The sequence below is a fragment of the Balaenoptera ricei genome, chromosome 3 (assembly GCF_028023285.1).
Source record: "Balaenoptera ricei isolate mBalRic1 chromosome 3, mBalRic1.hap2, whole genome shotgun sequence".
Classification (NCBI taxonomy): domain Eukaryota; kingdom Metazoa; phylum Chordata; class Mammalia; order Artiodactyla; family Balaenopteridae; genus Balaenoptera; species Balaenoptera ricei.
In genome coordinates this window covers 27,481,515-27,508,197 of record NC_082641.1, presented here as the reverse complement: position 1 = coordinate 27,508,197, position 26,683 = coordinate 27,481,515, and the positions used below count along the sequence as shown (strand labels likewise).

Sequence of the window (26,683 nt, the reverse complement as noted above, 5' to 3'; positions counted from 1 at the left end):
TGGTCTCTCTGTCCCCCTACAAAAGATATTCCCATCCTTTGGCTCATTTATGATTGTAATAAGAATGGGTGGTGGTTGGAATAATAGCCAACACTCACAAAGTGCTTATAGTGGGCAGGCACTAATCTAGGAGCTTCACATCTAGGACGATGTTAAGCCCTACCAACAACCCCCTGCTGTAGGTAGTACTTTCATCATCTCTATTTACAGAGGAGAAAAATGAGGCACAAAGAGGTTGTGACTGAGGTGAGTTACAGCACTGAGTGACAGAGCTGAGATCTGAAGCCAGCTGAGTCCAGCATCAGAGTCTTTTTCACTATGCCATACTCCTCGTGGTACAGAGTAGCTTCTATATTATTCTTTCTGGCTGACATGTTTGTATTGTAAGAAGGCCTTTCAGGATACCAGTTCTTGACTCAAAGGTGTGAGGAAAGGCAAACAGATATATTTCGGGTGAGTTTAGGTGCAGGCCTTCTCAGGCTAGCTCCACCTATTCTGGGTCTGCCAATTGACATTTCCTCATTTGGCCTCAGATGCTAATTAAGGTTTCTCGTGATGACGCTGAGGCAGGCACTACAGGTTCCTGAACTGCCTTCCGAATCATCCAAGAAAGATTAAGCTGTGAGCAGCCTGGTTCATTCATTAAATAAGTTCTATCACCAGGCACCCAATATTAGCGCCCTGCCTTCAACAAGCTGCAGTTTGATGGGGGAAGTACATATTAATCAAATAATCATGCGATAAGTGTAAGATTGCAACTGTGACAAAGGCACTAAGTGTGAAGCATAATAAGGGTCTGATCCATTCAGGGGGTCAGGGAATTGACTGAGGCTGAGGAATTGACTGAGTGGAGATCTTTTTTTAAAATAAATTTATTTATTTATTTATTTATGGCTGTGTTGGGTCTTCGTTGCTGCTCATGGGCTTTCTCTAGTTGCGGAGAGCAGGGGCTACTCTTCATTGCAGTGCACGGGCTTCTCATTGCGGTGGCTTCTCTTGTTGCAGAGCGCGGGCTCTAGGCGCGCAGCCTTCAGTAGTTGTGGTGCGTGGGCTCTAGAGCGCAGGCTCAGTATTTGTGGCGCATGGGCTTAGGTGCCCCGCGGCATGTGGGATCTTCCAGGACCAGGGCTCGAACCCGTGTCCCCTGCATTGGCAGGCGGATTCTTAACCACTGCGCCACCAGGGAAGTCCTGAGTGGAGATCTTGAAGTACAAGGGTCAACTAGGTGAAGAGAGGAGGGAAGAACATTCTAGGCAGGGAGAACATGCAAAGCCCTGGGGTGGGACAGAGCATGGTAAATAGGAGGCCAAGGAAGCTGGAATGGAGAGAATAAAGAGGAAGATGCGAAAAGGTGGGGAGGACAAACTACACAGGGCTTGTAGACCACATGGAAGTTTTGCTTTATGCTAAGTGGGAGGCGAAGCACAGAAGCGTTTGATCAGATTTTCATTTTGAACTCATCACTCTGGCTGAATGTGAATGACTGTTGTTTTACAGAAATGCTACCTCATTTAATCCCCACTACAATCCTGTGAGCGTTATTGTTATTCCTGTCATACAGGTTCAGAAAGGTTAAATAATGTACCCAGGTCATTCCACTACTAAATGCCGAGGAAAAGGACCCGAGTTTTCTTGATTCCAAGCCCTGTCCAAAACTCCTTCCTTAAAGAATCCCAAATCAGGGGCAGATTGAGGCCATTCCTGCTGCCACACCTACCCTGACCCCTAGGAACAGTTACCAAAGAGAAGAGGCATGCCTCCCTCTTTCTAGTTACCTGACTGCTCATTGGGGTGTGCCTGCAGCCCTCTTCCATCCTCTAAATGCCTGCCAAGCAACCAAGCACAAAATTGGCCAAAAAAGAATCTTCTTGGGCAGGTGATTAACACCTGTCTTTTCTCCTCCAGTTTTAGTCAAATAGCCTAGTAACTAATAGTGCAAATTTATCAAAGCAGTTACAGTCAGCGCCTTGAAGGCTTGATTGCTCCATGAAGCTCAAGGCAAATTACCTTTAAAACGCAGTTCTAATATCTTACGTGTAGGAGATGTTTGGGTTTTTTTTTTCCTAGCAACACACTTGGAGCACAAATAACTTTTGCCTGCAGAAACATCAGTATTCTGAAAAACAGTGACGTTGACTTTTCTCAAATATTCTACATTTTCTCTCTTTTGAAATGAATAAAAGGATAATTCAGACAGGATTTTAGAAACTGTACCTTTGTAGGAGGTATGGGGGAGCAGGGCTGACACAAATAAGAACTGAGGTACTGTCTCTGCTCTGGCATGAGAAGGTGGGATAAGGCCCTAAACTTAGTGAGTCAGTTCTGATTCACCCTTTGTGTTTCTTTTTAATGCTCATATCCAGCTCAGATCCAATACAGAGAGGCGAGTAGCAGAGGGATGGCTGTGGACAAGGTGAGGAAGAGGTGAAATGGAGCACTTAGGCACTGATGGAAGGCAGGAAAGAAGTAAGGTGGGAGAAGTAGTCAGAAGGGCGACTGCAAGAGGAAAGAGAATGCTTGAAAATGCACAGGGAAAGTAAAGAGAAAACAGTGAGAAAGCAGAGGGAACAAAGACACGCCTGCACGGTGGGGAGAGTATCCTTCTGTCCTTACCATGAAAGATTCACCACTCTTACCAAGGACTTCTGTGATCTGGACCCCCCGTCACTCGACTCCAGCCAGCCTAACCTCCTCGCTGCTCTCGAGCACGCCTGCCTTAGGACCCTCCATTTTCTGTCTCTTCCCCCGACTGTCAGCCAGGTTTGCCCCCTCACCCCCTTCACGACTCTATCCGTTGGCTGCACTATCCACGCCCTACATAAAGGAGCACGTACCTCGCTCTCTAACTTCTTTACCACGCTTTATTCTTCAAGCTGCAATCACCAGCCGACGTCGTATTTATTTGGCTATTGTCGGAACTTCCCGCCGCCCACTCTCCCCTTTCCCAGAAAGTAAATTCCGTGTGAACAAGGACTTTGTTTTGCTCACTGCTCTATCTCCAGCACCCAGAAGAGGGCCTGGCGCTTTGTGAGGGCTCCATACACGCTGTAGGAATCAAGGAGTGGGTGCGGGTGGGAGAAGGGACCAGAAGAGAAGTGCTCGGAAGGGGTATCCAACGCAATAGCACACCTGCCGTTCTTTTTCTCTTTCTCTTCTCCCCGTCTTTCCTTCTCCACTTTAAAGGCTAAGGACAAGAAGCGGGAATGCGAGAAATAAGGAAAAATCCAAATTAGTCCAGCTCAAGTCCTGGTGAAAAGTGCACGGTGGAGAAGGGCGAAAGGGAGAGAACAAATGCACACGCCAAAGTGAAAGAAGTGAAAAGTAAGAAGAAAAGGCTGGCAGACGTCACTCTCTCGGGTCACTCTCCCCGATTCCCTCTCCCGGCCGGCGCGGCTCGGCTCGCCTTCGCCACCACAGCGGAGGAGACCAAGCCCGCCTTCTCCGGAGGGCGCCCCAAGCCCGCCTCGGCTGAGTCCCGGCACGCGCCCGTCGGAGCCGCGAAGGCGGCGGGACTACAGCTCCCAGGGTGCCGAGCGCGGGAGCGCCTGCGCAGTGCGGTGGGAGGCGGCGGTCTGTTCTCCGCTGAGGAGGAGCGGGGCAGAGGAGGGAGGCAGCGGGTGAGAGTTCAGAGTTCAGCAGCAGCAGCCCGAGCCCATGATTCCCATATGCCCTGTAGTTTCTTTCACCTATGGTGAGTATAATGTGCCCCGTCGGGGTCCCCGCGTGGCCCCTTCCCCGGCCCGGGGCAGCGGGGAGGCGCGGGGGGTTGGGGCAGGCCCTGGGGAGGAGGCGGCGGCCGCCACCGGGGCGTACGAGTGAGTGAGTGCGAGGCGGGAGGGGGAGGCGGCGCGGCCGCGGCCCGGCCCGGCGAGGGCAGCTTCTCACGGCGCCTCTCTCTCTCTCTCTCTCTCCCCTTCCCTCCCTCGGCGTCTCTGCCCCTCCGCGCCTCTCCTCCCGCCATGGGACCCGACTCTCCGTGCCCGCCGCAGTGCCCAGCCGGCTGGGGGAAGATGCCAAAATGGCGACCGGCAACTACTTTGGATTCACCCACAGCGGGGCGGCGGCGGCGGCGGCTGCGGCCCAGTATAGGTAACGGCTCCCCGCTCTCTCTCTCCTCTTCCCCTGCTCGCCCCTCCGCCCGGATCCCGCCGACACGACGCCCACACGCCCGCCGCCCCCCCGCCCCCCACCCCGAGCGCCGGCCGGCGGCAGGCCGAGCCCCGCGGCCTCGCCCGGCCCGGGGCGGACAGCGGCCCCGGTGGGGGCGGGAGCGGGAGACGGTGAGGCGGGGGGCCGCGGAGGGCCTCCCGGGCCTTCGGCGGCCCCGCAGCTAAAATGGCCTCCCGCGGCCTCGGAGCCGAGCCGCCACCCCCGCCGGGCTGGGAGGGAGGGAGCCGAGGCCGCGGCCCCTGCGGTGCCTCCGGTCCCCGCCCCCGCCGGGCCGGTCTCCACCTCCGACCCCCCTCCCACTTGGGGAAAGAGACGGTGGGCGAGGACACCTTTCGGGGAGTGCGGAGTCGCGCCGCCGCCCGGGCACCGGTCCTCGGTCCTCGCCCGGTGCTCCGGCCCCCGGAGCCCAGATAACGTGTTGTTTTTTCGGGTGCCTTCTCCTGCGTCTCGTGGTCTCCCCTGGCCCTCCACCCGATCCCCACAAACAGACTGTGGGTGTCATCGCATTCGTTTGGTTTCTTTAGTTCTCCTTGCAAGGAGAGAGGTAAACACACCAACCACCTGTGAATTGTGTAGCTGGTAGACTGGAAGAGATGTGCGAAGTTTCTAGTGCTGATAAATGAGTCCACAGCTTTGTTCTAGCTGTTGCGTTTAGGCTCCAGGTGGGCCAGTAATTTCCCTTGGCGGGTCTTTCCCCTCCAGGGAAATGAAAAGTGCAAGTGAGGTACCGAGTTAGTGAAATGCACCCTATGAAATCTCTTACTTAAGGGAAGCTCTAATTTCTGAAGTTTCTGTAGTTCGTTATATATCTTATCAAAAGAAAGAAAAACATTAGATTCTGTTGTTGTTACCTTTGAGTCAGTCTGAGTCTCTTTAGACTCAGGCCATAAGTGTTCAGGGCTCCTAAGTGATCAGCTTTTTATAGAGAGAGAGACTATATTAGATATCTGTGTACTAGGTAAATTAGCTATTGCTTAATAAACCCAGGTAGTTTTCTCACCTCATTCACTTCAGGCGGCGGGTTGTCTAATGGAAAGGACATCACTGGGAACCAGAAGACCTGGGTTCCAGTCTTTTTTGCTCCGGATTTTAATGACGTTGGGGACATCTCTTATTTGGTCTTTCATTTTCCTCATCTGTAAAATTGGGCTATCATTTTCGGTTAAAACTTGTAATTCTGAGGAACAGAGTTGCCATATTTCATGGAATTATAAGATACCATTTATTGTAAAGGAAGGGTATCATTATTTCATGTATCACTAAAAAAATCACTACCAGTTAAAATATGACTCAGTGCTTAAGACCCCATTGATTTTTAAGAGATGTTAAAATGTATAAATGTGTTTTATTGATGAAATTAATATTCTACTAATTGTCAAATGCGTTGAACGCATAGGGCATTTTTTTACAAGTCTCTTTTACCTTGAAGCTTATTTCCAGAAAAAGAACTGAGATGACAAATTATTGGGGCACGATCTTGGGGCTTTTCAAACTTTTTAAAAATTCTTTGCTTACAAATTGTGATAAACAACTAACAAAGTCTCAGCCACTTTAATAAAGAGCAAATAATTTTCGTGGAGAGAGAGAAAAATCAAGCCATTTTCTTTTTCTGGGAAACAAGATATAGCTAATCAGCACTGTGCCATAAATCTACTGCTACCAAGTACTGTGTGTCCTACACAAGGCTGTATTTAACCATTTAAGTTTTAATAGTTTTACACAGTATTTTTCTGTTACTGTGGACAGAGTGATAGATTTGTTGGATTATTAACTGTTTACTGAAAATGTAGTGGGTTTGTTCTTTGTGGCAGTTTTTTTTTTTTTTTTGTGGCAGTTTTGAAATATTTTGTCTAATGCAAACCTATAGATAGAAATGAGGGGAGGAAATGCCAATTTAAAGATAATTTTTTGATCAAATATTTGCATGTATGTATTTTATCCCAGTATAGGAAGCTATTACAGAATTTCTGTACCTAGTTTTTCTTTGGCTTTGAATCTTATAAAGTTTCAGTAAACTGTAACAGCAATCCAAAGTATTAAATTGCTTGTTATATGTGTGTCTAATGAGAAACGACTAGTCTTTTGACATTACTTTGTTAAGATGCTCTGTCCTTGTATATAACATACTATATAGAATTGTTTGTTTTTAATGGAAAGAAATCAGGTCCAGTAATGCTAATACCTTGGTTCAAGGAAGATGAACAAATAGCATTAATAATAAAAGCATATGCAAAAGATGCAGTGATGGTGCTCCTCTTTCTTCCTGTCTAGAAATCATTAAAATGTAACTTTGAGACATGGAAGACCAAGGCTTACTTTGCAAAAAAAATTTTTTTTGAAGGATGTAAACTCAAGGAGATCTTAAACATTTACCTGTAGATTATGTGAATAGTTGCTTCACCTGTCATTGAGTACAGATAACTGAGAGTAACTATTCTAAGTCTAGATTTAATTCCAGTTCTTAGTTTTCTTGGTTACAACTATGTGAGGTATTTGATTAAATTAATTTTAAATTTAGACTTGCTTTTTGCTTGTTAATATTTGAGATTTATAATGGCATACTAAGTATCAAAGTTCTTTAAGAGATGTAAAGATCTCTTATAAGTTCTACTACTAATAACCTTTAGATAAACCAGGTTTTTCTTTTGTATAATACATATTAAATATTTTTGTGGTAAGCATTTATTCAGTCCTTGTGCTACACGTTCCATCAGCTACTGATTGCTTTTCTTCCTGCTTTCTGTATTTTTTTAAGGCTAGTAAATAAACCTATTGCGCCATTTGCCACTATTGCAAATGTAATCTTCATTTTCTTACCTTTCATGTGCTTTTTTCCCCTTGGCAGTGACAAAATCAGAAAGGTTTTAAGTATTAATTATTGTGTTTATAAGTATATATTTCTGGTAGAATGTTAATTTAGGGGTGTGTAGGACAAGGCAGATCTCAAGCGTGAGGAAAAAATAAGAATGGCTTCATGGCAGAAAGGGAACTTGGTTAGATAGGTACCTACTTCAGTAGAGTACCTTTTTTGTTTGAGAAGATATACTTAAAAACTTTTAGACAGACATTAATTTTATAATAAATCTTGAAAAAAATGATTTCAACAGTTGTAAGAACTTAGGGTAGCAAAGAATGTGAGAAAGAGAATTCTCAGTGGAAAAAACTTTCTAATTAATAGTATCATAGGATCAAATCAGTTTTTTTGTCTCCTTCATTGGCAGTTTTACAGAAGTTCTCATAGGAGTTCTTCAGTTTTTGAAGGGGATTTGTGGCATAAACAAATATGTATATGTAATATAAACTAAAGTAATTCCATTATATCCCACTATGAATAGGACATAACTTTTTCTTTGAGAGTTTTAAACAGCCAGTTTCTCGTATTCTTTAGAAAAGCCTTGGTCATATCGTTCTTGTCACCTCTCTATCTACTCAAGACGCTTGTCTGTTAACTAGCATAACCTAAATGTTTAGCTTGTGCTTAAACTAATTTTCTTTGTTCTATCTATAGCTCTTAGTGTATCATTGGTATCTGAATGTTATTCTACCTTCAATAAAGTTAGCTATTTAAAATAATCATTCGGCAACTTTTTTTTACCCTTTTAATATCTAGAATTAATTGAGTTCAAAAACTTCATAGAGTAATGATTGTATAAAGGTACAAAATAATTGCCCCCATATTCTTAGAATCTCAGCAAATGTTGTTAAATGATAAATGTTTAAGTGGATTTCGACTGTTGTCTGGACATTAGCTTAAATTAAGCATCTGTTAGTCAAAAGAAGGCATCTCATCTAGTGATTCTTGAGATGTCTTTAGGACATCTGTTCCTAAAGGATAAGTATCTTTTCACATCACTAAGATAACTTGGGTAGGTTGATTGGCCAGTGAATTTTCCTTTTTCTCCTTCTCTTTTTTGCTTTTTATTTGAATGTAGGGTTAAGAATATTGTATCTTGGAGGAAAGAATAAAAGTAACGCTAGTAAGGTAGAAAGAAGTAATGACTAACTGAGATGGTGAAAAAACCAGGTGAACAGGTTTTTGAAACCGATCTTAGTGATGGAAATTTACTGGCTCTACCAAAAAAAAATTTACTGCAACTGCTAATTATATCAGCTCCTCCATTGTTGAATCAGAGATCTTAGGATTCATATTGCATGAATGAATTTGAAATAATGAAAATTTTCTTTCCGAAAGGATTAGTGCTTTTACAATGATGATATATCCTGTATGTGTTATTAATAGCCTTAAGAGTAGGATGAGGGAGAATAGCCCTGTATAGAATGCTTAAGGTGTATGCTTGACTGTGTTTTTATAACCTGCCTCACAGTATACTATAATGAAAAGGGCCTGAGCTAGTCAGACTTTGGATTTGAATCTCAACTCTATCTCTTTAGACACTTGTGCAAGTCACCTAATCTTTCTACAACTCAGTTTCCTCAACTAACTTGCTTTGAGGTGAAGTTATTAAATATAAAACTTCCTAGCCTAGTGCTTGATTTTCAATAGGCATTTAACCAATGCTAGTTTTCTATAGAGATTTGTATAATAATACTAAAAGGGTTTTAAAAGCTCTCCTTAGTTGATGGCTATCGCACACTTAATATATAGAGCTTCATAATCTCAAATGTTTTAAAAGTAGGTACTTGAGTATCAATTGGAGGCCTCAGTTTTAATGTCCGTTTAATAGGGACCTCCAAGTTTTTAATTATTTGCAAGCAACATGATTATAATCAACAGACTAATATGAGAAATAATAAGAGTTCAAATTTTCTGGATCTAAGATCACTCCTGTTTCAGCAATGTTGAATTAGATTATCAAATTTCAAATAAGTCCTTTTTATATAGCCACAAAATCTATTAAGTAGAAATAAAACTAATGAGATATGCAAAACACTTTAAGAAAAAAATACAATAGGCTATAAAGGACATAAAAGAAGACAAATAATTGAAGAGGGGCTGTGTTCATACAGTGAAAAAAAATCAATACTATCAAGTTATCGATGTTCTCCTAAGTAGTCTATATGTTTAATGTAATTGCAGTAAAAATCACAACAGGCTTTTTGGGGTAACTTGATAAAGGAGTTCTCATGTTGATAGTGAAGAGAGTATTTGTCCAAAAGTAGTCATGACAGTCTTGTAAGATATCGTAAGGAAGGTCTTGTATTAGCAGGGACCAAAAGATGTTATTAGACAGGAAAATGTGGTATTGGTAGAGGGATAGACAAATAGATCATTGGCTTAAAATAGAGAGCCCAGAAATAGATGTATGCTTATGGGCAGTTGGATTAGAATATATAGCTGTTTAAATAGAGGTATTTGTCAAAAAAAGCAAATCAACCAAATTATTATTCAGAAGTACACCATCAGGGTAATCAGAAGACAGTCCTTGGGCTTATAAATGTAGTAATTGACAAAGTATGTTAGAATTACTAGAATGAGATTAAAGGTGAGGAGTGCGCCAACAACATTGTCCTTGGCATCACTCTATCACAATTAGGGTCGTTGTTCTGAGTATAACATTTCTTAGTGTTTTGTGAAAGCTGTGTGCAGTGCAGCTCTTAATTCGTCCTTACAGAGGACGAATTAATGAAGCAAAGAACACTGGGCTTTTTTTGTTGTTTTAGTATTAGTCTCCTCATGTAATATATACATTAAAATACGTTCATAGGGAGTAACTTACAGCATGCATAGTCCCTGCTTTCAAGGAGTTTACACTCTTGGGGGATGAGGGTAGGGGCAGGTATACCTACAGGTAACTATGCCATGATAGCGATCATAACTGAGTTTTAATAAAATACTAAAATGGGGAATTGGAGGATTCTGACTATGGAGTTTGAGGTAGGCTTCATGGTCTTTAATTCTGAAAATAGAGGGAAGGTCATTTTAGACAAAATGCGTTGAGCCAAGATAGGAATGAATTAAATCCACCCCCACCCCACCCCCGCAGGCTGTGCTGTGTGGCATGCGGGATCTTAGTTCCCAGACCAGGGATTGAACCCGAGCCTTCGGCAGTGAAAGCGCAGAGTCCTAACCACTGGACTGCCAGGGAATTACCTGAATTAAATTCTTGATATGGTTGGTAGTTGGTGGGTTCTGTAGTCAGGCTAGCTGAGCTGAATTCAGGATCCCTCTACTATTTGTCATGTGACATTGGGCAAACAGTCCTTTGGTACTTGAGTTTCTTCATCTATAAATTAGAGATAATACTAATAATTACCTCATAGGATTGAAATTTTAAAAAAATTCTCTGTCGAAGTATGGTATATATAAAAAGAACTGCACATATAATAAGAGTATAGCTTGATGAAGTGTCATAAGCTGGACACACCTGTATAACCAGCACCAGATCAAAAAAACAACACTATCAGCATCCCTGGAGGCCTCTACAGTCTCCACGGTGATTTGAGAATTCAATGAGATAAAATTTGTAAAGTGCTCAGAATAGCCCCTGCATACATATATCTCCATCAATGTTAATATTATATTCAGTAGACATTTGGAAATGGAGCTCAGAAGAGGGATAAGGGTCGTAGTGTAAATCCGAATATCATCCATATGGTGGTGATCCACCATTATAGCTGTGAGCATGGATGAAACCAGAGAAAGTACAGTGCCTGTCATACATCAAACATTTAGTAAACGTTTTTTGAATGAGTGGGGAAAAAAAATAGAACAGAGCCATAGTTACAAACTTGGGGGACATCTGTGTTTAAAGTAGGGCCAAAGAAAGAAGCAAATACTGGGACAGGGTCGGGGTGGGCAGAGAGCTGGAAGAATGTAGTGTTCATAAAAACCAAAAGAAGATGGAGTAATCAGCAATGTTAGGGCTTTAGAGAGGCTGGATAAAGGATTGATAGTTAGCAAAATCTTTGGTATAATTTTCATGGGCAGCCAGTATAGAAAAACTAGAATCTGATCGTTTGGAGCTACAGAAAGACAAGCATAAAATTTTGCATAAGATAGGTCTTGTAGTCTAATTTAGTATTCAAATAAAATTTTTTGTTGCTGTAGTTGACGTGCTGTTGATTTACAGTGTTGTGTGAATTTCTGCTGTATAGCAAAGCAGCTCAGTTACACACACGTATACATTCTTTTTCACATTCTTTTCCATTGTGGTTTATCCCAGGATATTGAATGTAGTTCCCTGTGCTATACAGTTGTTTATCCACAAATAAATTCTTGAGGGTCCTAGAGGTTAAATGGGCTTAAAGTATTCGGAAGCACTGTTTTTGAAGATCAATTAAATGAAAATAAAAATTTTAATTCATTTTTTATTTCTGGGAAAAGATAATATATTGTATAAAGTGCATTACATTGGTATGGTAGTCGGCATTAAATGGGCAGAAAACTTCCTTGAAAAGAGGTTTGAGGAAATCTGACACTTGATAGAAAAACGAAAAACAGTAAGAAAACCTTTTAAAAACTAATCATATAGATGAGGGCAAAGAGTGATGTGATTTATGAAGGTGGCTTTATTGCTTCTCTCACTCCCCCAGTCCCACTCATCCCAAACCATTTTTTACTATAAGCAGAATGGTCACTATAAAATGTAAATTTAATCCCAACACTCTTCTGCTTAAAATCCTTCATTTGCTATCCATTACTTTCAGAATATCTGGTTATCCTAGCTCTGTATTTAGAGGATTTGGGGATCTTATTGTACAGGCTTAATTCCTTATTCACATTTATGAAATCCAAAAAATTCTGAAAATGCTGCTAGTAAGTTTGCAAAAAAAAAAAACTTGACAGTAGAAACTAACATGAAGGGGGGGGAGGCTATTTTTAATTTTTTATTTGCATCTCAGTGTGAATATTCATACCTTTCTCTGAAGAAATGTTAATATGTTTGAGACATAATGAAAGATGTGTTTTTCTTGAGTATAGAAAGTTATAGAGCACTTTGGTTTAATTTATGGTATCCATTAGCTTTAATTGTACCCAATAGTTTGTTTCTTTTTTGAGTAATTCTGTTCACAAATATTTACAAGGATTAACATTGCATGACTTTTTCTTTCTTAGAGGTCTTCCAAAGAAAACAATTTGCTTATTTTTCAAAATGGAATAAAATTCATTTTATCTTAATTACCATATGGATCCACTGGATCTTTTTTTATAAGTCTAAGATTTGGAGTATGGAATCTTAGTGATCTTATTTTTCTGTATCTTGAAACATTTTGCTATTTCATGATCCTAGGAATTATTTCCTCTTTACTCATCACTTATTCCTAACTATGTTAAAAGAAGACTAATACAATAGGAAAATGGTGTTGGAAGCACCTAGAACAGGGGTCCCCAACTCCCGGGCCGCGGACCGGTACTGGTCCATGGCCTGTTAGGAACCGGGCCTCACAGCAGGAGGTGAGCGGCGGGCAAGCGAGCGAAGCTTTATCTGCTGCTCCCATTGCTCTCATTACTGCGTGAACCACCCCCTCCCATCCGTGGAAAAATTGTCTTCCACGAAACCAGTCCCTGGTGCCAAAAAGGTTGGGGATCACTGACCTAGAAGGATAGTACAATAGTGAAATAATTGGAGGATGTTGCATTGCCTAAAGTATTGCATCGTCTTTCAAGAAGGTATGAAAGAAAGGAGAGATGCTGTCTTTAATAGTTGGCTTTTAGTTTTCCTTCAGCACAGTTGAGGAGTCAGAATTACTCATTCTCTGTTCATACTGGCAAAGAGAAGAAAGTTAACACAAGACAATATTTGACAACTCTTAGCTAAATAAGATGAATACAAAAATAGCACCACTCTAGACAAATGATAATGGTGAAATTGATTGTATAAGCAAAATCTCAGCCTAAGAGTCTATAGATACAATGTCCTAGATGATTTTTTTCAAACTGAAGAATCAGTGAGTGAACAATATAAGGATAAAAAAGGAAAGTAAGGTATTCTCATCTAGTTAACAGGAAGGACTTCATTATGTAATATTCTGTGACAAGTTCCAGAACATCCCATTTTGCTAAAAGTATATGTGGCAGAAATCTTTCATGTTTTGTGATGTTTGTGAACCAAAATTTACTCGATACGGTTCATTAGTGGACAGATGCTTAAGGCAGATATGTATACAAAGGTAGTTGGAAGGAAATAGATGGTGTAGAAATTAAAAGATTCTTTAGATCATTCCAAAGCAAAAACACTGACAGTGTTTTACAGTTATGGAGCAAAGTAAATGACCATCTCTCTTCCACAAAATATGAGCCATAAAACATTTCAAAACTTTTTTAAGCATTGCATTTTGACAATTCAAATGCAGGAAGATGAACCAAAAGTAATGGTAAGTTAGAACTCATTAGAGAAATATTTGAAATGTGGAATTAGCATTTATGGGATGGACATGTTCCATGTTCATGCATGAAAGTTGATGAGCAGTTATGTTCAGAGAACATGGTCCATTTTGTGTATATGTGGAATAAAAATTTGGGTTTACTGTACTTTGTATTTAAAATTTTCTAATAGTATTTTCATTATCCCTTATTCTTATGTAAATTGTCAAATGACCTCAAAAATAAAGAAAATGTAAGAGGTCCAATGGACCCAAATGATATTTCTCCTGGTATGTTGAGAGTTAAAAGATGTCAAGAAAACTGTCAGTGGTTTTCATGATATTTAACCACCCTCTCTCCCTTGTAGTCTACCCATCTAAAGAGTTGGTAGAAATTGTAGGATTAGTTATTTTATTTATTCTAGTTTTTAAGAAGAAAACAGAGCCTGAATTTAAATTTCTTGCTAAAATTCTACAATGATGCAGTTATTGTTTTAATAGCACTGTGAAGGTTAATGGGAGCATGACATTACAATAACAAGTTTAAGGAATATTTAAAGGTGGTTTTTCTTTGGGGTGATTCTGTGAGAAAGTTTAATTTTGCATCATTCTCAACATTATAAAATACTAAATGTAAAGATAAATTTGTCAGTGATTTTGTAGATACGTAAAATGCCATAATTTGACCTAGAAAAGTCCAACAATGTTGAGCATTAAATTTGGACTAATGGAAAGGTTAAATTGTGTTTTGTGTGCCAAGAGAAAGACAGAAAAAAAAAGTTTTATCAGTTACTTTACCATTTTATGCAAAATTGAAACAAACACATACAAAGTATGTTTTTCCAGGGGGTAAAAAGCACATTTAATAATGTAAGTGACAGGAGCTGCCTCCATTTTCTTGGCTGAGACTTGGTTCCCTCATGGCCTTTCAGAAATGAAACATTCCGCATTTGTCCTATAGTGGTTCCTCTAGAAATTTAGCATGTTTCACTTAGTCTAAAGTTAATCATTACCTTTACTCTCCTAAACAATACCAGGACTTAAAATGTTTTAACTTTGGTCAGTCCCCTCCTGATTTTTGTGCTTTTGTTGTACTATATTTCAGATGTTCTTAACCCCACAACCGTTGTTGAACAAAATTATTGTTTTATATAGCTAGTGAGTATTTAAATTTGCCGTCGTATTTACCACTTTTTTTTTTATTTATTTAACATTCATTCATTTTCATTCTTCCTAAAGTAAATCTTTGAGAATGTCCTTTAATGTGGGTCTACTGATAACAATGTTTTTTTGGTTTTTCTCTCTTTTTTAATCTCAAAATATCTTCATTTCACCCTTCTCATTCTTGAGAAGTCATCACTTAGTTTCTAGGGATTTTTTTTTCCTCAAGCTACTTGTGCTTCTCTCTCTTTCGTGTTTACAGTTTCACTCAGATTCGTATTGGTGAGAATTCCTTATTTAATCCTACTTAGGGTTAGTTGGGGGCTCCTGGATCTGAGGATTGTTATATCAGACATTCTATTTAGATGTTTCCTCTCTCCCTTTTTCTTCATTTGCAACTCCAATGAGTTGTTAAGTTACCATTTTTTATTTTTTTCTCCTGGTCTTTTAACCTCTTTAATATCTTTCATCTCTTTGTGTGCCTTCTGAGTAATTTTTATAGATTTTTTTTTGCCAGCTATGTCTAATCAGTTATGTAATGCCTTTCTGAGTTTCTGATTATAATTTTTATATACTGTATTTCATTTCTGGAAATTCTGTTTTTTTTTTTAATTCATCTGGTTGTTTTTGATTGAACTCTTAGTTCTTGGTCTTGGTTTTCATAGTCTCTTTACTTCTTTAAGTGTACTTATTTTATATTTCATATCCAATACTAATACTTGTAGTCTTTTTTTTTTTTTTCAAACTCTTGCTCCTAGTATCTTGTTTCCTTATGGGTTTTGTTTGTGATTTTTGATTGAGATCTCCTCTTTTTTGGAACATGGTAGCGTTAGAGAGGAATGAGCATTTTGTGGTACCTGGAAGAAAATAAATAAGTAAATAAACGCCAAACCAATTAGTTAGTTTTCCTGGTTAGCTAATGTGAATTCCAGAGCCCAAAGTAGGGGAGTGCTGGCCTGTTGTTAAGAATTATCAGGAGAGGCTTCTCTCCTTTACTTGGAGCCAAGGCTGAGACAGGAAAGTTTCCTTACAGTTCTCCCTTAAAGGAGGAAGTGGGCTTTTTCCTAATTCACCTGCTGTTAGTTTTGTGTGGGAGTTCCAAAATTCTAAACCGTTACTTCCCTATGCCTTTGATGTCTCTGCTAACTTAGAAAATAATATTTTTACAGCAGCACACCGGGTAAACTGGGAGGAGATTTGGAGCCCTAGATAAGACTATTACACAGCTGTAGGCAGCAGACTTGGGGCTCTGGCCACTTTTGCAGTGCTCATTTTACCTGAGAGCAAGTACTGTTTCCATGTCATAAGATAGAAGGAAACATTTTGCTTAAAGGGGCAGTAAGTAAAGAGCAGGAAAATGAATGGTGAATACCATTACAGACTCTAAGTTAATGTTCTGTATCATAAAATGGTGGTTCTCAAACTTTTTGGTTTGGGGACCCTTCTAACTTCTGATTATTAAAAACCCCCAAAAGCTTTTGCTTATGTGGATTATACTAATATTTACTATTTTAGAAATTTTTAAAATATTTAAATTGTTTTAAAATAGTAAAAAAAAAACCACTACATGCTAACCAAAAATATCTTTATGAAAAATAACTATATTCCAACCACTGAAAAAGTAGTAAGATGAGAAGCATTGTTTAACATTTTTACAAATCTTTTTAATATCTCAAGGTGGATTCTCATACCTGCTTCTGCATTTAGTCTGTTGCAATAAATTGTTCGGATTAAAATATATGAAGGCAATCCGTAATTGAAAAGGGAGAACCAACCTCCTGAGCCCTCTGAAACGGCCTTAGGGACCCTCAGCGGTCCTTGGATCACATTTTGAGAACCACTGTTGTATAGAAACTAACAGAGGTGTAGGATGCCGCATATGCGGACAAGCCATTTGTACACGTAAGTTATTTTAATTTCAGTAGTGACTATAAATTTAGTAGTGTAGTATAAAGCCAGGTCATATTAATGGAATTCAGAAGCACTTAAAGATGGGCCTAAAGTTGGATATAGATTAGGGTTGAGGCCAGAAATGTAGATATTGCAGTTGTGTTGGGATACCTAGAAAGGAGTATTTAAATTTGGGGTGGGTTTGTTGGTCATTGAAGTTGCCAGTTTGAGAATTCTATTCTGTTATCTTTCTGCTTATCTTTCATTACTCAGAGTAATGCATTAATTAATTGAAAATAGTATAGAAGGGCTTAATGAAAACAACAGTCCCTTATTTTCCTTCTCCCTGCCTCCCAGTTCCCCACCTTTAACACATTTTGGTTTTATTTCTAACCTCCATATCACTAAATAGTATGCTGCTTTTTTATGTCTTAATTTATCAACTTTATGCATTATAGCTTGATTTCTTACAATCATGGTTAGGATTTCATACATGCTCTCTCATGCTTCTCATTTCTCCTCCCAGATTCAGTGATATGGCTATTTCTGTTACTTCAAACAATACACACCAATTCTAGTTCCATCAAAGGTAGACAGTATCTTGGTACTCTCTAAGAATCTTGAAACCCTTGTGCTTTACTTTCCCTCTTTCTCCACCCCATCCCCCAACTCAGCTCTCGTTTTCCTTGTGATGACACTTACATTGTGTTCTGTAATCATAGTTTATCTTCTGTGATTTAGGTTGATTCTAAAACCTTAAAGCAGAAAACTGTTTCATTATTATGACTGTGAATAGCATTTCCTCTGGAGCCAAGTACTGTTCTATGATTAGAATTCCTCATGTATTCCATTTTTACAACCCTGTATCACTTAATAGAGAATCTTTGCAGGGTCAAGTTCAAACAGATTTTTCCTTTTTTACACCCTATTAATTGGTCAACTGAGATCATGACTTTTCTTGAGCAGTTTTATATTTCCTGAAGTCTTTCATTACCCTTTTTTTCACCCAAATCTTCTTGGTGCCTTGATTATATCATGAAATTTTCCCAGGCTCTTGGTCTACTGTCTATTGTCCAGTCGTCTGTTTTCCTAGACATCCTTCTCCTGGAGGCTTCTGTCCTTCCTTTGATTTCAGTCTCATAAACTTACTGCCTTTCTGGGCCTGCTGCATAGCTGCCGACCTGGACTTTTATCTGTCTCCTGAGTTTGAATCCACTGTTTGTGTGATCCCATGATATCTTTCTTGTTTTATAGTTTGCTGAAGTATGTTTTCATGTAGCTTCCTAAGAAAAGGCATGTGGGAGGTAAACTCCTTCAGACCTTGAATGTCAAAATCATTCTTCTGTGTTAATAGTTTAACTGGGTGCAGAATTCTACATTGATAATCATTTTCCCTTGAATTTTGAAGACATTACCCTATTGTCCTCCAGCCACTGGTGTTATCAGTAAGTCTGATTTTCATTTACTTGTACGTAGGTGATCTGTTTTTCTTCTCTCTGCAGATTTAAAGGATCTTTTTTTTGGTCTTGAGGTGTTATGAAATGCTATCAATATATGTCTCTCAGTGTTGTTCTTTCATTCTGTTTTGCACTCCGTAGATCTTTGAATTTGAAAATACGGGCCTCCCTTCAAGAGTGGGAAATTTCTTAATTTCTTCCATCTGCTTTTTTTCTTTTCTCTAGAATTCCTTCTTGTTGGAGTATTAGACGTGCTATATTTACCCTTTCTCTTTTATTTTTATCTTGTCCGTGTCCTTTAACTTTATCTTCTAACTAGTGTAAAATTCTTGTTTTATGGATACAAATTAGAGATTTTTAAAGTTCTTATCTGTTGCTTTGAGATATCCATTTCCCATGGGTTCATTCTTATTTCTTTTGCAGTTTATAGTAGGCTTTCTTTAAACATCTGGTGATTTTAGCTGGCTGTTTATTTCAGTAAGGCTTCTGGCTGGCTTCACTTTTTGGTAAGCAAGTAGGGAGCAGACCATTAACCTCCAGCTTAAGTTCAGAAATATGAAGGATGTTTTTACTCTTCAATATTAGTAATTTCCTAAGTACTCTCCGCCCCCACCACCCCCCGCCAAGAGAAATACCCTTCCATTTTATGTCTGATTGTTTCTTTTTCTTTTTTTTTTTTTGGTATCTTTTTGTTTCTTTGTTTATTTATTTTTGGCAGCATTGGGTCTTCGTTGCTGCGCACGGACTTTCTCTAGTTGTGGCAAGCGGGGGCTGCTCTTCATTGCAGTACACAGGCTTCTCATTGCGGTGGCTTCTCTTGTTGCAGGGCACAGGCTCTAGGCACGCGGGCTTCAATAGTTGCAGCACGTGGGCTCAGTATTTGTGGCTTGCGGGCTCTAGAGCGCAGGCTCAGTAGTTGTGGCGCACAGGCTTAGTTGCTCCGCGGCATGTGGGATCTTCCCAGACCAGGGCTCGAACCCGTGTCCCCTGCATTGGCAGGCAGATTCTTAACCACTGCACCACCAGGGAAGTCCTTGTCTGATTGTTTCTTAAACTTTCTTACCCATGTTGTTTTTATATGTTTGTTTCATAATTTATTATTTAATTTGTCCCAGTTTAAAACTGACTGAAGCTGATTAGATTTAATTTATTCACAAAGGATATTACCATCTAAGTAAAAGCTTCTGCTCTCCTGGATGCTTAGTAAATGAAAATCTTCTCATATTTCACAAATTATTTTCTGTGGCACAAGATTTGGGATTTTATGTCCTGTTCTATTTAAGAAAAAAAAAAATTTTTTTTTTTTTTTTTTTGGCCACACGGCTTGTGGGATTTTAGTTCCCCAGCCAGGGGTTGAACTGAGGCCCTCGGCAGTGAGAGCATGGAGTCCTAACCACTGGACCGCCAGGGAATTCCCTATTTAAGAAATTTAAAGACAGTTAAGTCTTACATTTTATGTAGGGATATAATTTAACACCTTTTATTCTCAGGCCCCAGACTAGGCAAAAACCTTGATTTGAACTGTTTCAACTTAAGACTAATTTTTATGTAAACTAATTTGAACTTGATGTGAATTTTTAAAAATTAATTTACTTATTTAGACTTAGCTACTTGATATTTAATTGAATGGCTATAGTCCAGTCTGGTCATCTATGTCATGTGAAAGGCAGTTTTCCCAAAGGTATTTGAAATTGGAAGAGAATTTCCCAGATGGGTCTAAGATAACAAATCAGAGAATCTTTATTCTGAACAATAGTCAGCTGCCCTAGCCCTTGACCCCCTGGGAACTGGGACTGGATCATCATTCTTCATGATGCTTTGGTGGAGCATGGGGTTCCAGCCCGGATGGTGGTTAGGGACCTGGCTCTACAGAGCAAGTTAGGTTAGACAGCCCTAGGGATGTCTATGGTAGTTGCTAAATGCACTGGCATCTTTTTATATGATTCCTGGGAAGGGTGACTATAAAATTTATTGTTCAAACTGAGACACATAGGAGAGTGAGAATACTATTAATGATTATGCTGGGGCAATAGGCATAAACCAGAGCATGAGGTCATCCCTTCCTGAGTTGCATGGACTTTTAAGGATCAGTGGTAGTATAAGTCAAATTGCCTGCCTAGTGTACTTGACATTCCTATTCTACTCCAACTTTTGTTTTTTGTCCTATAGGACATGTTTTGGGGACCATGAAATGTGAACAGATACTCGATAAAGAGCAGTGGGATGAATGGAAACAGTATAGGAATTCAAGACTGTGAATTTTACATAACCATGTAGCCTCTACGTGGGAAATCTTATCAGTAAACGTTAAATACAGGTTTCACAGAACTGGTGTATTTATATTTTAAACATAATTCTTTTTCTCAGTTCTAGGAATTTTGAAGAAGTATATGTTATTGGAATTTTTCTTAAGGATGTGGAATTATCCATAGAAAATGTCAATGCCCAACCAATTTCCCACTATTACAGTTTAAACTTCCCTTTTCCTGTCTTATAATTGGCATATATGTAGGAAATGTTAGCTAATTTTTAATAACAAAACGTGGAAAACCTCATCCAAATAGAAATTATAAGAGTTTCTTTGGACTCTGTTCTAAGTTTTTTTTTTTTTTTCTTTTTCATATTGGGCTGAAATCTGCCACCCTTCCATCCATTGGTTCTAGTTCTGTTCTCTGGAGCAGCATGGAGTAAGTCTCTTCTATTAGAAGGCAGCTATCATATCTTCCAAGGTCACCTTTTCTAGACTGAATGTCCCTAAGTCCTCTACTTTTATGTGAAATAATACCCATACTTATAAACTTCATATTGATTCCCTTTGAACACATTCTAATTATCAGTGTTTTCCATAATACAGTTAAAATATGATGGCCCCAGATTTTAATTCTGTGCCATATTTTTTTTTGGTATTGTGCATACCAGTGAAGAATACCCTGTACTATAACCCATGAATCAAACACTCTAGTTTATTAGTGCAGCTTCAGCTTATGTCAGGTATTTTTTTCTTAGCTATTCTTAACTGTTGGCTCATATTAAAACTTATGAGCTAAATAACTGTTGGGGCTCTCCTTTTTTTAAGAAGGCATTTTTCTGCCTTGGTAATATAGCTTTAGCAAGTGTGATTGTGAATGTATTACTTACTCAAGAGAACCTAAAACAACAAAAACGTTTTCATATGCTAACATTTGTGGGCCTGGTTTTATGTGATATAGGCTCTCAATTTAAAAATTAAAGTAAATGTTATTTTAAGAAATTTAGCTGAAGATTCATTTGATTTACAGTTTTAGAAAATGTTTTTGTCTCTCTGAGGTTTAAATGGTTATGATTGCAAAGCATCTGACTTAGGTCTCCTTTTGCAACATGTGCTACTTTTTAAGAGAAAAAGAAATGTGTATAATGAATTGCTGCCTATAACCTGGAAAATTTATCTAAAATAATAGATATTCCATTGTAAGTTCTGTACCTTAGAGCAGGATTTCTCAACCTCAGCACTGTTGACATTCTTTGGATAATTCTTTGTTGTGGATAGCTGTCCTTTATGTAACAGCATCACTGGCCTCTACCCACTAAATACCAGTAGCACACATCACCACCTCCTCCTCCGCAGTTTAACCATCAAAAATATCTCCAGACATGGCCAGATATCTCCTGGAGGGCAAAATCTCCCCTAGCTGAGAACCACTGCCTTACAGCATCAGAAGTATTTCTTAAGTCATCTCGGTAATAGTTTCTACCTGAAATGTTTTCCATAATTGGAGTTAGAATACAGTATTTTTCTTGATATGATTTCCTTGTAGAGATTTTTTTTTAACTGTAGAACATAATAAAGAACTATACATGTAAGAAATACTTTTTTAAGTTCCTAGGTTGATCAGTTTTTTCTTTCTTCCTAATACTGCTTCTTATCCCAGTTTATCCTCCCTGCTTTGTGATATGATCTTTGATCTGAAACATATGTGTGACTATCTAATTTGTTCAAATTAAGGAATGAAAATTATGCAACAGTAACAAATAGGATGTTGGTTAGGTGGTTTATTAAGCTCAAATACCTGTTCTCTTGTAGTCTATGATTAAATTATTGGGAAATGTGCTTTTGATTTAAGTTGATTAAACTCCTAGATTTTAAAAATTAAATTGTATTATGTTTATTCTTCTACTCCACAATATAGCCAGCAGCCAGCTTCGGGTGTAGCCTACTCTCATCCAACTACGGTTGCTAGCTACACTGTCCATCAGGCTCCAGTAGCTGCTCACACAGTTACTGCTGCCTATGCACCAGCAGCCGCCACAGTTGCAGTTGCCAGGCCTGCTCCAGTAGCTGTTGCAGCTGCTGCAACAGCTGCTGCATATGGAGGGTACCCCACTGCACACACAGCGACCGACTATGGTTATACACAGAGGCAACAAGAAGCACCTCCACCACCACCCCCAGCTACTACACAAAACTACCAGGTAAGAAAACTACTTTCGTTAGCCTTAACATATAGGTTCAGTGGCTTCAATGTTTAATGTAATGTCCAAGCCAATGCTTCTCAAAGTTGGGTCTTCCAAAATATACCTCTAATGATACAGAAGAGTGAATGTGTATTCCTAGATAATTTGGGGGCATACTCCAAGCATTAAGTTTCCTTGCAGTGAGTTTTATATTAATAATCCCCCAGTGCATTGCACTCCACTCTCTATATATGTTTGCTTTAATTAAAAAAATACAGTAATTGGGAATTCCCTGGCAGTCCAGTGGTTAAGACTCCACGCTTCCACTGCAGGGGGTGCGGGTTCAATCCCTGGTCAGGGAACTAAGGTCGCACATGCCACATGGCGTGGCCAAAAAAAAAAAAAGATACATTAATTACTGTTTAAGTATTTTAATTTTATTACAAGTTTTTGAGTAAAATTAAGACATATAGGGTCTTCTGCCCCCTTTTAAAATTTTTTATTTATTTATTTATTTTAGGGTCTTCTGCCCCTTGTTGGTACTATGGCATTATTTATCCACTTGGGACACCCCTGTGTCTCCTAATTTGAGAACCATGAGCCTCAGCTAAATACGACAAATTACATAGTGTCTTCTTGAAACTTATCAAGGGTGGGAATTCTATTGCCTAAATGTACATTCTTCCCTCAAGGTGTTCTTTCTTAGTTTGTAATAGAAATTGAATTGCTTCTTGTTAGATTTATAGGGACATAAAGATCTAAGTCTGTTTATGATAATATAATTCTCTTTATGTCTGATATGACACTAAATTATTACCTGCTTATTTAATTAAATTTCATCCTAATCCTTTAACCCATTTTTTGTTTGCTTTAACATGTGTGATTGTTTTCATTATGTCCAGAGACAGAATATAATAAATTTTATTGTTTTTGATAGGATGTATGAAGCCCGTCATTTTCTGGGCCCTGCCAACTCTTTCAGCCTTTCCTCCTGCATACCTCAGGTGTACCTCCCCAGCTCTCCTCACTATATGCAGTGCCAGAATTCACCCAGCTCACCTTGATCTTCATTGCCTTGGGAGATTTATATTTAGCGTTCCTTTCCCCTGGAGCCTCTGTTCCCCTTTTCTCCACCTGGAAGCTCCTACTCATTATTATGTTAATGAATAGTAGTAAATAAGGAAGAATGAAAAGAAAGCTGGAACAGTCACAAAGCTTAGAACACCCAGGTGTTCTTTACTGTGGGATCCATGTTTAAGGCAGATCCGCCAAGCAATTTTTTAATAAAATTAATTTTTTAAAAAAATAATGCTTATTTTAAAATATTGATGATTTTTCTGATTGTAAAAGTTAAGCATACTGCTTAAAATGGTTTTGACCTTATTTGATGATGTCCAAAATGAATGTCCTTTGTATTGAATTTGAATCTTCTGTCTCTGTTCATACATATTTAGACTTTTGTTTTCTTTTATTGCATTTTTAATATAGTAAAGATGAGGGTTTTTTTCCGTCTGCCACTTCACTCATAGCAAGATTTTCTTTCATTCTCTTTCTTTAGGACTCGTACTCATATGTAAGATCCACAGCTCCTGCTGTAGCTTATGATAGTAAGCAGTACTACCAACAACCAACAGCAACTGCAGCTGCTGTAGCTGCTGCCGCCCAGCCTCAGCCTTCTGTTGCTGAGACCTACTATCAGACAGGTGGGTTTTATTAACATATGCCCTTTCATTGTACACTATTGAAACATATTATTCAAGGTGTTTTTTAACGAAAATATGCTTTTGAATCCATCTAAACTCATTGTGTTATATTACCTTGAGGGGCAGGTTCTAAGCATGTCCTTCTCTTTCTCTACAAGAATGGCTTTGAGTCCCAAAGAGAGAAGATCTTGGAGGCAATTCATAATCATGTCCTTCCTTCCTGGAAGTGTATTTCATACCTGTTCTTCAGATTATAGTTCTTTTCCTGTTGAAATAAGCTGTACAAAAGAAGTTGTGGCAATAACTTCTGGCCATCTTCTTCTCTTTGTCCGAAATGCGCAGACATAACTGCTGATTGCCTTTGTAACTAGTGGAGGCCCTAGTATGGTTTCCATTTTGTGGACCCTTTCTTTTTTTTGGCCGTGCCGCGCAGTTTGTGGGATTAATAGTTCCCCAACCAGGGATTGTATCTGGGCCCTCAGCAGTGAAAGTTTGGAGTCTTAACCACTCCGACCACCAGGGAATTCCTGTGGACCCATACTTTTAACTCATCTTTCTGTGATCTGTAATGACAGTTGGTTCTGTTACCAGCCACTGATATTACAGTACATATTAACGGTTTGAAAGCAGGAAGTATTTTGTTTGCAAAGAAGCCTGCATATTTGTAGTCTTTAAAAGATGGGTTTTTTTCATAGAGATTTAATTGAGAACTTTTAAAGCAAAGCTCTCTTAGTTCTGAAAAGTAGCAACTCCTTTACTTTAATTATTTTTGAAGGGCCATTAGAGTGTGGGTAGAGCCTTGGATTAGGAAAGAGTAGAATTGGTTTCTAGCACTGGCATTACCACAATGTGGGCAAGTGATTTTTTACCTCATTTCATCTCTGTTCTCTTATCTGTGAATGGGGTAGTTGACTCAGATCTTTTTTTTTTTTTTTAATTATATCTTATTTTATTTGATTTATTTTTGAGTAATACTTTTTTATTATTATTTTATTTAATTATTTTTTGGCTGCATTGGGTCTTCGTTGCTGTGCACGGGCTTTCTCTAGTTGCAGCGAGCAAGGGCTGCTCTTCATTTTGGTGCACGGGCTTCTCATTGTGGTGGCTTCTTTTGTTGCGGAGCACGGGCTCTAGGCGCGCGGGCTTCAGTAGTTGTGGTGCACCGCCTCAGTAGTTGTGGCTCGCGAGCCCTAGAGCTTAGGCTCAGTAGTTGTGGCACACAGGCTTAGTTGCTTCGCAGCATGTGGGATCTTCCCAGACCAGGGCTCAAACCCATGTACCCTGCATTAGCAGGTGGATTCTTAACCACTGTGCTGCCAGGGAAGTCCTGACTCTGATCTTTCTAGGGTACTTTTAGTTCTAAGATTGATTTTATGAGTCCCTTAAAAGTAGTTTAAAAATATTTTGCATTATAATGACCCTGACTTTGCTTATCGTCTCTTTTCTAATGATTTGTGGGTACAGTGAACTATAATGAACTTCCTGATTAGTTACCAAGGTTAGATAGGTTGTACTTAAGAGTACTGAAGTAATCTAAGAGTAAGAAGACCTTGGTGTAGTCTGAACTCTGACATTGACCATGTGACTTCTGTAAATCATTTAGCTCCTGGACATCAGGGTTTTTTGGTAAAATGTTGTACTCATCTATATGTTGCGTGGATCAAATTTCATACTATGGGTAGGAAAAGTTTTATAAACTCTTAAGTGCTATTTATTTCAAGTACCTTTACTTAACTAGGCATGAAGTGAGTTTGGCCCCTGATATTTGGGCCTTTCTCAGAAAATTACATTTGTATGCTTTACTGATCATTAATAAGGGATTAATAATTTAATGATAATCAGTCTTACAAGATTCTTAAAGTATACATTTGTTCTAATATGTTCGAGGGCAGTGGAAAGTTTAGCAGAGACATTAATGGTAGCCATTTAAGAACAGCTGCACTCATGCTATTGACATTTGAAGAATTAAGTCAGTAGCACCTTGTGGGTTGTAATTAGATTGAAGTTCACTATGGATAAATCAGTAAAATGCCATGAATAGTATATGTACAAGTTCCATGTAATTAAACATTGAAAACTTCACTGTGACTTAAATTATTCTTTGAGTCTCTCTCTATGCTGTTCCCAGTATTAAGCATAACTCTCAAGTAGACTGACTAGCCCAAATACACACACACACACACATAACCCTTTTCTAAAAACTTTGTTTATTGCTATCATGTTTTAAATAGTGCTGGTGTTTTAGTTAGTGGCAAATTTTGACAAATGTCATTTTGTTTATTTATTTATTTTTTTATTTTTGGCTGTGTTGGGTCTTCGTTTCTGTGCGAGGGCTTTCTCTAGTTGTGGCAAGTGGGGGCCACTCTTCATTGCGGTGCGCGGGCCTCTCACTATTGCGGCCTCTCCTGTTGCGGAGCACAGGCTCCAGACGCGCAGGCTCAGTAGTTGTGGCTCACGGGCCTAGTTGCTCCGCGGCATGTGGGATCTTCCCAGACCAGGGCTCGAACTCGTGTCCCCTGCATTTGCAGGCAGACTCTCAACCACGGCGCCACCAGGGAAGCCCCGACAAATGTCATTTTGGAAATATGTAAAAAGCATATGTGGAGG

The 26,683-nt window shown here is 39.2% G+C and overlaps 1 protein-coding gene across 3 annotated transcripts in view; it reads left to right on the top strand.

The window, feature by feature from the left end:
* The first annotated feature begins 3,553 nt into the window (after window positions 1-3,553).
* ZFR (zinc finger RNA binding protein) overlaps window positions 3,554-26,683 on the top strand; it is a 76,297-nt gene continuing 53,167 nt past the window's right edge. Inside the window, exons 1-5 of one of the 3 annotated variants that reach the window (XM_059916179.1) lie at window positions 3,554-3,691; window positions 3,990-4,089; window positions 20,606-20,629; window positions 22,109-22,391; window positions 23,932-24,076. In XM_059916179.1, coding sequence (XP_059772162.1) covers window positions 3,655-3,691; window positions 3,990-4,089; window positions 20,606-20,629; window positions 22,109-22,391; window positions 23,932-24,076 — 589 coding nt within the window. In that variant the 5' untranslated portion in view covers window positions 3,554-3,654. The remainder of the gene's footprint in view (window positions 3,692-3,989; window positions 4,090-20,605; window positions 20,630-22,108; window positions 22,392-23,931; window positions 24,077-26,683) is intronic. The other 2 variants (XM_059916177.1, XM_059916178.1) reach the window with 2 other exon arrangements.